The sequence below is a fragment of the Melitaea cinxia genome, chromosome Z (genome assembly GCF_905220565.1).
Source record: "Melitaea cinxia chromosome Z, ilMelCinx1.1, whole genome shotgun sequence".
NCBI classification, from domain to species: Eukaryota; Metazoa; Arthropoda; class Insecta; order Lepidoptera; family Nymphalidae; genus Melitaea; species Melitaea cinxia.
The window spans coordinates 11,546,773-11,559,474 of NC_059424.1; the positions used below are offsets into that span (position 1 = coordinate 11,546,773).

General features: G+C 31.9%; 1 protein-coding gene across 1 annotated transcript; it reads left to right on the forward strand.

Moving 5' to 3' along the window:
* The first annotated feature begins 5,215 nt into the window (after positions 1-5,215).
* Positions 5,216-5,917, forward strand: LOC123668798. Its single transcript, XM_045602490.1, has one exon. It carries the CDS (start codon positions 5,216-5,218, stop codon positions 5,915-5,917), a length of 702 nt encoding a protein of 233 aa, XP_045458446.1.
* The last annotated feature ends 6,785 nt before the right edge of the window (positions 5,918-12,702 follow it).

Sequence of the window (12,702 nt, forward strand, 5' to 3'; positions counted from 1 at the left end):
TAATTAATTTTTTATCGAACCAGGGTGGATTTTTGCTTATACTAGTCTTACCTTGAGGTACATATTTATCTATTATATCCCTTAAAACTACGTAAAATTTTATTTCTCAACTCAATTTACAATCATCTACTTAATGAATATGTAAGTATATAATTACCTATAATATTATATCATATATTTGTATTTATGTGTGAACGTATGTATGTGTATATATGTATGTATGTAAGTAGTGTGTGTGTATATGTATATGTATGATATCTATATGAATCTATGTAAGTGTATGTATTTATACCTGTAAGTATGTCATATATTACAGTTCTTTAGCTATTACGTTATTAAGAGCCATTTCACAAAAATCGGTAACAATCCGCGAAATTGTAATATTTTGACGTCGTTAATCTCAGTGTTGGATGCAATAATGTAATTTATATTCTTGAAAAATAATAGAGCAACCTTTGTTGTAGTCCATAGTCAGATCAGAATTTTGATTTATATTATGTGTATAAAATTATTAACCTTTTCATCAGCCTCCTCCCTGGGTAAACGGTCGCAATGTATACTTTGAAGTCCTACTTTTCAATAACCTCTACGTTGAAACCATTTTAAAAAAATATCATAATATGTGGAATATAATTTTGTTGTCCACTATCATAGATTTTTATTCCATTTGTATCTCTATTAAACGATAAAAAAAATTTAAAGTTACGAATATTTTCCAAATAAGTACAATTTTAAAAGCGATATTTCTCTTAGAAAACTAAGAAATTTTAACGAACTATCTTCATCAAAGTAAACTTACATCATTAAGGAATACAAAAAAAATAATTAAAAGATGTAATTATTTTTAATACATTTTATATTAAATAATAAAAAGATAGTATATATTGCCACGCATCAAGCCCGGTAAATCAGTCGAGCGCCAGCGCTCTTAGAGGTAAGGTCCACGCCAAATTCTGCGCAGCCGTCTCTTTCGCTCACACGCGCCAAGCGCCTGTTGTTATAGCGGATAAAACGCATTTGATACTTTCATAATAAAATATAAATAAAATAAACATATTACGAAAATGACTGTAAAATAATATAATGATAATTTCTGTAAACAAATGTATAATTTAATTTTCTTTTCTCACACTATCAATACAAATAGGCATTTCAATCTGTTTGTCTTGTTATTTGTTAATTAATATGTTTGTCGGTGTCGATGTCATTAAATGCTTTTTTATTCATATCGTAAATATTAGATTCATTCGTAAACTGAAAAAACTAAATCAATTTAAAAAAATTGTTTCATAAAATTGATTTTTTTAATTTTATTTTAAATTTATTGACTGTTGTTATATAACATACTTGAAATTTTTAACAAATTAATTATGTAAAAAACATTTTATACCATAGTTATAATTTTTATTATGCATCAGAAAATGATCACGATGGTCTTTTGGTTGTCACACTATACGTACTAGCACAAAGATCGCGCGGCTCGTACGACTCGCGCGATGCGACCAAATTTACCTAAACTTGCAGAGCGTAAAATTGTGAAATGGCTCTTAATTCTTGCACTGTGTTCCCCGCTATATGACACTCTCTCTCTCATGACCATTGGTTGACTGGAAGAGTCTCTGCTAGAGATAAGTCTACCTTTGCCATCAACTTTGTGTATAATTTTTCTGTACATTATATTTAGTACAATAAAGTATATAAATAAAATAAAATGTCGATACCATATTATCTACGTTTTTGCATTGTGAAAATTTACTCCTCCAATCAATTTTACTTAGTTCTAATTCAATTTCAACATAATTAGCCTTATAAAAATTATGCCGTAATTTATTGTTAGATCTTAATGACTTTGAATTCCAAAACAATGTTCAGGGGAATGTGATGTGGATCCATATTTACTATCAATTATTAATTTATATCATTTATTAATCATACTGTGTTAAATGTATTACTCTATAATTTACCGGAAATCTTGACTATATTGATGCATTAAGGTACGATAAAATCACATCAGAACTTGCTCACAATCAGATTATCATTACAGATCTTAATGACTTTGAATTCCAAAACAATGTTCAGGGGAATGTGATGTGGATCCATATTTACTATCAATTATTAATTTATATCATTTATTAATCATACTGTGTTAAATGTATTACTCTATAATTTACCGGAAATCTTGACTATATTGATGCATTAAGGTACGATAAAATCACATCAGAACTTGCTCACAATCAGATTATCATTAAAAATCAATTGACTCTGGTTTCTCAAGTAATCAAAAGTTTTATTAATACCACTGAAGTTTTGAATGTAAACTCCGCTATTTTAGAAAACCGATGGGAAATTGTTGAGTCCGCATTAAAACAACTAGCTTCCCAAGACAATGATTGGATGTATAATAAATACCTATATTATAACTATGTTTAGTATATTTGCCAGCAACTTCCGTACTATTTTTATTAAAGTAGGTGAAATCGAGACCGCTCTTGCATTTAGTAAAATTACACCAAAGTATTGTCAACTCTACCGAATTGTTTCACCATTTAAAAATGATATCTATAACTGAGAATTTATTATATGTCTTACCTTAAGCACAACCAGATCACGTTCATACCGGAGATAGCGCTTACCGATAACATTACTTACACCTACTATAGGATCTTCTCATTACCAATTTTCCAAGCACCACAAAATATAACTATTTCGATTTTTCCCCAAATATCCCCACCTATTGGCAAAGGGAACGAAACACTTACCGATCGTGAAACCGTGTCAACCGCTTGCTGAAGCAGGCCAATTCCTGTGCGCTGACCATAATCTGGCACCATACCCCGAACCGACATGTCTTGAACAACGGATAACATTCCAAAACACTGTCACATATTGCAAACAGCACCAAATTAACATAGAAGATGCGAGAGTACAACGAATAGCACCCACAAGCTGGATATTATTCTCAAGGCTGAAAACTACCCTTATAACGACCTGCAACGATGAAATAAGTAAGCATCCTGTCTTCGGAACTTACGTCATGAGCATCAATGAGCATTGTAATGTCGAGATTCAAGGGATTAAAATTCATCATCACTGCCTTGTAATGTCGAGGTTCAAGGTATTAAAATTTATCATCACTCTATCTTAATGGAGAATTAATCTATGGAATCAATTCCTATCATAAACCTACTGCAGTTGCCCATACGTACATTATCCGGTGCACGTGTACTTAATATCCAAGGAATTAACTTAGACGAAGTGAAATATATGGCTAGTGTTTCAAGGCAAAGTTAATTAATGAGTGAAAGTATTAATGAAAAGGACTCTAACATCAGTGTAGTTTTAGTTTGTATTGCATTATTTCTAGTTTTAACTTGTATTACTTTATTCCTATTATATGTAGTAAGAGATAGAATTTTTACATGCAAGCGAATTAATCGGAAAGTTATTAAAAAGGAACAATCCGATAATTTCACTCTTGGGGAAGGAGGAGTTATGCATGCACGCCGGCCGTCTTAGATTACTACGAAACTGTTCCGCTGACTTAGCATTGCCACCGGGCAGTTCATAGTATTAAGAACGAAGACTAAACATAGATATTAATTAATTCCTAGACTTGTTTTTAAGAAACATGAATGTAATAATATACTGTGTGAGAATCAGAAATATAACAGCCTCCAAATCGGCAACATGTTTTATTATTTCGTTCTTAATTTTAAGTTTAAATAGTTTTATATATACAAACACTTATAACCAAGGGCAAAGTTTGACTAGCTAGCTTCACACTATAAATAAAGACATTCTGTAGTATATTTAGTATCAGCATTGCACCCGTGCGAAGCCGGGGCGGGTCGCTAGTATAATATATAGATAAGAAGTCGGAAGCTTTAGTGCGGCAGTTTTAATGCCATAGAACTGAGTTTCCTGATTAATGTGTCTTGATGAACACAGTCAAAGGCCTTGGATAAATCACAGAATACACCTAGATCATTACGTGATCCCAAGCATTGACTATTAAAATAAAAAAGCTCAACACCAGCATCAGTTTTGGAGCGTCCTCTAGTGAAACCGAATTGCTTAGTATGTAAAACTTTATATCTTGTGAAATGATTTAAAAGCTGACCGAGGATCAATTTTTTAAATAGTTTACTACAGGCAGATAAAGTAGAAATAGGCGTGTAATTTGTTGGATCTGTACGACAACCGGACTTAAACAAAGGTATAATTTACTATACATCTTTGGGTCTGAAATGAAATCACCTTTACACGTATTTACATTTTATTTAAGCAACGATTCAGCGACTTCGGCGATGATATAAGCGCCTTAGTTGTCGAAAGTGGAATATCGGCAAGTGTTTTTCCAAAGCTGTTGCCACTTGATTAACCGCTTTAATAGAGTGATTGTCAATGACCAGTTCACACCATTACGTTCCTTAGCTCTTCCAGTTTCAGCATTTATAATATTCCAAGTCATTTTAATTTTGTTTTTACTAGAATTAATTTTATTTATAACTAGCCGGAACAAACAGTCAGAAAGACAGACAGACAAAAATTGTAAAAAAATGTTATTTTGGTATATGTATCGTGTATACATCCATATGCATTTAGTAAAAAATGGTTATTTTAATATTACAAACAGACAACTCCAACACTTACTTCCAATTACAAACAGATATTGTTTTGTACTGAATAGTAGGTTTTACTTATTAAATTATTTTTAATATTATAAGCTATTTACCTGAAGACCTTATGTATACTGTGGTAGTACCAATTGTTAAAAATAAAATTGGGGATGCATCTGATATTAATAACTATCGGCCAATAACTCTGGCGACAATCATGGCCAAGATACTGGACAGTTTGCTTGACAAACAATTACTTAAGGATAATCAGTTCGGCTTTAGACCGGGTCTATCCACAGAAAGTGCAATTTTATGTCTTAAGCAGACTGTCCAGTATTACACTAGCAGATGCACACCCGTGATTGCCTGTTTTTTAGACCTGTCTAGGGCGTTCGACTTAGTTGATTACGGAGTTTTGTGGCAGAAGCTTTCATCGTGAAAGCACACTACCACGTGAAATAATCAATATCTTTGGTTATTGGTACAATAACCAACTTAACAGTGTAAAGTGGGGGGAATCGTTTTCAAATGTTTGCCGGTTGGAATGCGGAGTGAGGCAGGGGGGCCTGAGCTCGCCTCGTCTTTTCAACCTATACATGAATCATCTGATCGATGAGCTCAGTAACAGTAGCATAGGGTGTCATGTAGACGGAGAGAAAATCAATAACATTAGTTATGCAGATGATATGGTTTTGCTGAGCCCACCGGTCAGTGCATTAAGACGATTACTGTCTATATGTGAAGTATATGCTGAGGCTCAGGGACTCAAGTACAATGCCAAGAAAAGCGAAATCATGGTTTTTAAGGCGAGTGCAAAAGGCTATAAAACCATACCTGAGGTAACGCTCTGCGGATCACCGCTACTTAGGGTGACCAGCTTTAAGTACTTGGGTCATTGGGTAACCGAAAACTTAGGCGATAATAAGGATATAAACAGGGAGCGAAGGTTACTGTCAGTTCGCTGCAACATGCTGGCTCGCAGATTTACACGTTGTACAGAAGATGTCAAAATAACTCTTTTTAAAGCCGTCTGCCAATCATTTTATACGTGCAGTCTGTGGACCAGCTATAGCTTGCGTGCTTACAGTGACCTCCGCGTACAATACAATAATGCGTTCAGGATACTGTTGGGGCTGCCGTGGCGCTGTAGCGCCTCACTGATGTTCGCGGAAAGGTGCGTCGATAACTTTAAAGCCATCATGCGCAAGAGGTGCGCGTCATTACTTAAGCGTTTCCGCGGCAGCCACAATAGTATTCTGAAAGTGTTTGTAGATCGATGGGAGAGTCCTATGCTGTGACATTGGATAAAGCTCCATGTAATATGAATTGTATAATAATATAATAGAATGTAAATATAAAAATGTTATTATTTTAAATTATCTGTACTAACACTAGGCTATAAGAAACATTGTTACTAACACTATATGGGCTAGTCCTGAAATAAATGTTATTATTATAATTATTATTATTATTATATAAACTTTAATTGTAAAATTGTTTGTGGTATTTATATACATTCGAAAGCCATAGAAAAAGAAACCTTTACTTTGCACAGCGGATACTTGGGAGTTACAATTTTGTTATTCCTTCGCGTGTTTGTATCGCGAATGCGATATTTATTTCAAAATAATCGATACTTTAAAATTATAAATGATAATGTTATATTTTAATACTAGCGACTTGCTCCGACTTCCGGTTGCAAAACTGCAAGTGTTGCACTACTATATTGTGCATGTATTACACATATAAACCTTTCTCTGGAATCACTCTATTTATTTAAGTAAACCGCATCAAAATCCATCAAATACAGACAGCGGGAATCGACTTTGTTTTACACATGTAATGATACATGATATTATAAATGTACTGTGAGGCATATATGAGTATTTCTATGTTATTAAAAACATTCCACAAGGAGACTCGAGCTCCAAAATCATAAATGCCGTGAATAGCCCTCTTTTACAAATAAATAGTTTCAATATATGTATTACTAGCGACCTGCCCCGGATTCTCACGGATACTAAACAAAAATTCAAAATTATTTTTTCCCCTAATTTTTTTTAAAATATAATATAACGTATGTCACCCGCGGATAGTATAACTTCCCAACAGTGGAAGAATTTTTCAAATCGGTTCAGAAGTTTCGGAGCCTATTAAATGCAAACAAACAAACGATCAAATCTATCCTCCTTATAATATTAAGTATAGACAATGTAGATTAATTATGGTTATAGCTAAAATATATTAATCGCGCAGTAGCGAATTGTGCGAAGCTGAGTATTCCAGTCAAGGATGGCAAATGGAAATTCCACTGAAGTTTCGAATCCAAATTTATACCCAAGAAAACTTTAGTGTCTATTTCGTGTCTTTTCCATTCAAAGTGGCATTGGTGAAATCATGCATGGATTTTGCAGAATTTAAAGCCATTAAACTAAATGAATGAAACTGTAAAGTCACTAACAATAACACTGTCTTTACTTACTTTTAAATTGGGTATAATTTGGATGTTTAACATTAGGCAACGCAAACACAACGCATTTGGTCTTCTTTGCGAAAGGATGATTCATTGCGATGCTCATTGTCGCGTTACGCGCAGTCAATCTATGTATATTCCATATACTATCACTCAATTGGCATATACGGCCGAGGACATGTTTTGTTATGACGTCACGTTAAATTATCGTCCGTAAACTAACTTTACAGATAACTATTTTTTGGACCGAAGTTTATAAATGTTTGACTTTTTTTGTTAAACTAATGATTTAACATAGCTATCGTTGGTGTGTGGTGTCTATTTGTTACGTCCATTTTTTTTGGAAGTCTTCTAAATGGTAAACAATTATGGCGTAAGTACGGAAGTCCAACCACAAATAATTAGATAGTGTAGGTGGATAGGTAAGGTGACACAAAGAGCAAATGAATGAAAATTAGTATTGTTACTAATAAGCCATAGCATGAGAGTAAAATTCATTTTATATTCAAATATTGTTAAAATTATTTCAATACATGAAAATATATTTAATGTTTTTGTTAATAATTAGCAGAGATACAGAATTATGGAAAAATTATATAAATAATCGAGCATCTTTATAAAAAGCAAAGTTATTTTATATTAAAAGGGATAGCGTTAAAAATGTTCAGGGTGAAATTGATATTCAGAAATATTCATAATATAAAATATAAACCTTTACAATAAAAAATTGTTATTTATAATATTTTGTAAGCATTTTTTTTCGCTTAACATAAAAAAACAAACAAAATTTAACAACTTAATCTTATGGCCGATCAGTTTTTCAACCATAGGTAGGCTGTTGGTTTAGGGAATAATTTTTTTTTCTTGTGTATTAACTATAGTTCTCTAGTCTTGTGTTAGCGCATTAATGCACGTGTCTGTCCTATATTTAAGTTCAATTGTATACCCATATGTAGAAACTTTTAACTGGCCTTTATGTACCTATTTGTATAATTAAATCCATATTAGTTAGCTGCAAGTTTTCCTGTAAAATAAAAAATAAATAAATTTAATAACAAATCGCTTTACGGTAACATTGTTTTATAACTTAACAAATTGTAGTTCGTGAAAATTTAAAATATAGGTAAAGGACACGGCCTATTTTATCGTTCATTTTGTTCATTCACTTATTTCATTCACCTCTAAAAATATAATCACCACATCCCTATTTATAAAATATAGCTTTATAAAAAAATATGTTGAAATGACATATATGACATATTAAAAATTTTAAAAATATTAATTACTAAACAAATAAATACGTTTGTTTTCGTATAGTTTTTAAATCTTCAACACGATATTAAATATAGTAATAATGGCAAGGGAACTAACAAGTGATTTAGCCAGTAGGCCAGTGATAATAGTCGAAAATTAATTAGCGCAAAATTAAATATGTACGTAAGTAGGTATTAGTTTATAAACACATAATATAATGTACATGGTTAATAATTAATATTGTATATACAATTCTGCCTTACTAATTTTATTTGCAGTAATCGATACTATAATTTAGAATTGTAGACCAATAGATTTTGGAAGTTGACTACATATTTTTAACTAAGAATATGCAGTACTTTGCTACGTTTACTGTTTATCCATTTAACATATCACTTTTTTGTAACAACTACTAACTAAAGCCAAACGCAGTACAACACCATTACTGTATTTTTAGTAGTATTAAATAATGTTCCTGAAGCAAAGTTTATGAGACTGATTACATTAATAATTAACAATGAATCCATCTTGATCGTGATAATAACTGTAATATATAATTTAATTTCGATACTATAATTTAGAATTGTAGACCAAAAGGTTTTGAAAGTTGATTACTTATTTTTAATTTCATTTATGTTTCTATAAAAAAAAAAAAAAAACAAATAGTTTTTTGTTGAGATTGTATATTTCAAAAGAATGATAGCTTGATGAGTAAAGGTATATATTTAAAAAAATGAAAATAATATGTTTAAAAATAATAAAAATTATAATAACATTTATTTTAAAAAATAAAATAAAATCATTTAATAATTTAATTATGATAATATATTTAAAAACTATAATAAAAATTGTTTCTGGAACAAGTTTTGTAGATTGATTATAAATATGAATAATTGTGTTTGCAGGCAAACTTAATTATTATCGACAAGTAATACAACGTAGGTAGACGAAAAAATAGTCAAGTAAATACGCATTATCAAAGATTACTCCAGAAGTTGTAATCAGATCTCGATGAAATTAAAACGTAACCACATGATAAACATTGGCTTTCGATTAAATTAAAAATCATCAAAATCGGTACACCCAGTAAAAAGCTATGCGGATTTTCGAGAGTTTCCCTAGATTTCTTTGGGACCCCATCATCAGATCCTGGTTTTCTTATCATGGTACCAAACTAGGGATATCTCCTTTCCAACAAAAAAAAAAATTATCAAAATCAGTTCACAAATGACGGAGTTATGCCCGAACATACATGTATATATATAAATACAGGGTTACTTGTAATATATCACGATCCCTTTATGGAGATGTCAGGAGGGGTATGGGCAATCACAGAAAAATATGTTGAAAAATCCATGTTCACCGATTTTAGATTTTTTTTTTAATTTTATTATTGGTAAAAAATCCCCGAATCTATCACTTTAAAGGGCATTAAAAAGAAATTGATTGACGAATAATCGTAAAATTGTCATAGAGTGATAAACAATATTCTAAATAATAATAAATAACAACAAACATAACGATAACTTATTGAATTTTTAACCCTTGACTCACCAAAGATAAAAAGAGGAAAATAATTAATGTGTTTTATAAACTTATGACGTACTGAAAAAAAATCTATGAACGTGTATCTGCGTATTACTTTAAAAATATCTACACTTCCGAAGCTATGACACGAGCTACAATAACCATAATCAAACTGAAAACTAAAATCTCAAAATGAAATAAATTTCAAGATAAGAATAATAAATAAAAAATCAAGATTATAATTTTTTAACTATCTTTATTTACATGACCGTGTTCAGTGGAAGATCATATGTGGTCACGATCCTCAGCAGTGAGGAAACGACGAAGAAGAAGACTTACATGATGTTATTTCAATTCATTTTCAATGTGGGATTCCTTCATTACGAATACAATGACGCATTCTCTTCCTTAACGTGCTTTTTACGACACTTGTTTGTATTTGTATTTAAATCAAAGAAATTAGTATCTTTCAGTGACGAAAGTAGATTAACGACCCGTTGGCGCAACGGTTAACGCACTGGCTGTTGCGCCAGCGGTCGCGGGTTCGATTCCCGCTCACGAGAGTCATTTATATCGACCATATATATAGATGTTAGTCGTGGGGGTTCTGTTTGTGTATTGTATGTGTTTCCGGACCTCCAGCACAGGAGAAAAACCGTTGAGTGTGAAGCGTTTATTATTTATTAAATTATTCGAGAAGTTTAATGAGATAACATTTATCTCACTAAGGTTACGCTATAAATATCAAATAAAAATGAGTAGTAAACACAATGACGCAAGTGCGCTACACCTAACGCAATGACAGGGTATCGATTTCTGGGAGGCAATAATTTCTCGTTACGTATTGAATACCAGGCTATTCTTAGATACCTTCATATAGTTGTCTTTAGATTTTATAAAAAAAGATTGTACTTTCCTCTCCATACTTTGAAACTGGTTAAAGTGCTTATGAAAGATTAAACGTTACCTCTTTCACAAACTTCCTTGACCTATATGTGTTCTTTTTTTAAGTAAACAAGCTTTTATTTTACTACCACATAAATAAAAGATAATTTACTTTCAACTAGAAACTTTAAAACGTATTTCAATCAACTAAAAAATATATTCCTAAAACTGTTAGCAGATTTTTTTTTAATCTAAGAGATATCAATTGTGTTCAACTTGATATATTAAAATTTCTCATGTGCGTGAGTGAGAAACTTTTGCTCTGGTTTAGAGTTAATTTATTAAATTAATATCGTATTATTAAATTAAATTATTATTTTTCAAGAATGTAACTGCGGAGTTTCTTGCCGATTCTTCTCCGCAGAATCTACATTCCGAATCGGTTGTAGCTTAATTTTACAAAAATAATAATCATTTTAAAAGTTTTAATTTGTAAAATAACGATTCGAAAGTGTTCTTGGGGCCTATTTGAATAAAGTTGTTTCTGATTTTGACTAAAAGTGTTTTATAAATTTATAGTTAAACTAGCTGTGCCCGCGACTTCGCCCGCGTTGAAATCAGTGTGTCACAAAATTTTCCCGACAACTTCCAGTGAAACTCTCATCAAAATCGGCTTAGTCGTTCCGTAAACCTTCCTCTTGAAGCCCTCTCTCCATTGGTGAACCCGCATGAAAATCCGTTTAGTAGATTTTGAGGGACTCGATCACATACACTTTTGGGGACTTTGTTTTATAATACACTAGCTGACCTGGCGAACTTCGTATCACCTTATTTTTTTCTGAAATATAATAATAACATAATATATCAAAATAAAATATAGCCTATCTTTTAAGTTGGATCAAACTGCACACGGTGTGCAAATTTGACTAAAATCGGTTAAGTAGTTTAGGAGTCCATTGAGGACAAACATTGTGACACGAGATTTATATATATTAAGACTAACTGTTGCCCACGACTACGTTCGCGTGGTTATGAAGATATGCATTACTATTAAGATGTTTAACGTAAACTTTTTTTATTTCAGTCACTTGAAATGCTTATCACACTGAGTAAGTGACCTTTCTCTTTTATATATATAGATTACGATACATTATTTGAACACCTTCTCATCATTTATAGAGCATACATTTTAAATATCAAGCATCTTACTTCAAAAACATAGAACTTTCATACAAACTTTCAACCCCCGTTTTACCCCCTTAGGGGTCGAGTTTCGTAAAATCCGTTCTTAGCGGATGTCTACGCTCTATAAGAAACCTACCTGCCAAATTTCAAGTTTCTAGGTGTTATAGTTTCGGAGATTTCGTGATGAGTGAGTCAACCTACCATCCCCCGTTTTAACCCCAAAAGGGAGTTGATTTCTAAAGATACATTATTTTAACACCTTTTTATCATCTATAGAGCATACATTTGAAATTTCAAGTCTCTTACTTCAAAAACATAGGACTTTCATACAAACTTGCAACCCCCGTTTTACCCCCTTAGGGGTCGAGTTTCGTAAAATCCATTCTTAGCGGATGTCTACGTCTTATAAGGACCCTACCTGCCAAATTTCAAGTTTGTAGGTGTTATAGTTTCGGAGATTTTTATGTATATTATAGATAGACAGATTAATATACTTTGAAATTAAAATTTTATTAAGGTGAAACATATTTAAAAATCTATTGATTGAATCAAATATGCTATACCGTGGTTACTAAAATCAAAGAAATCAAGGACCATGCTGTTAGCTTCGTATAGTAATAGCGGCCATACTCGTAGCACGTTCGTAACTTCGTAGCGACCTCGGGAAACATGTAAAAAATGCATGTCCAGCGTAGTTACATGAAGGTATTGTCACATAAAGAGCACAATATCATAAAAAATGTATAAGTCACTGATGAG

What these genes read in the sequence shown, in the direction of transcription:
- LOC123668798 (XM_045602490.1), top strand. Translation starts at nt 5,216, where the DNA reads ATGAATCATCTGATCGATGAGCTCAGTAACAGTAGCATAGGGTGTCAT.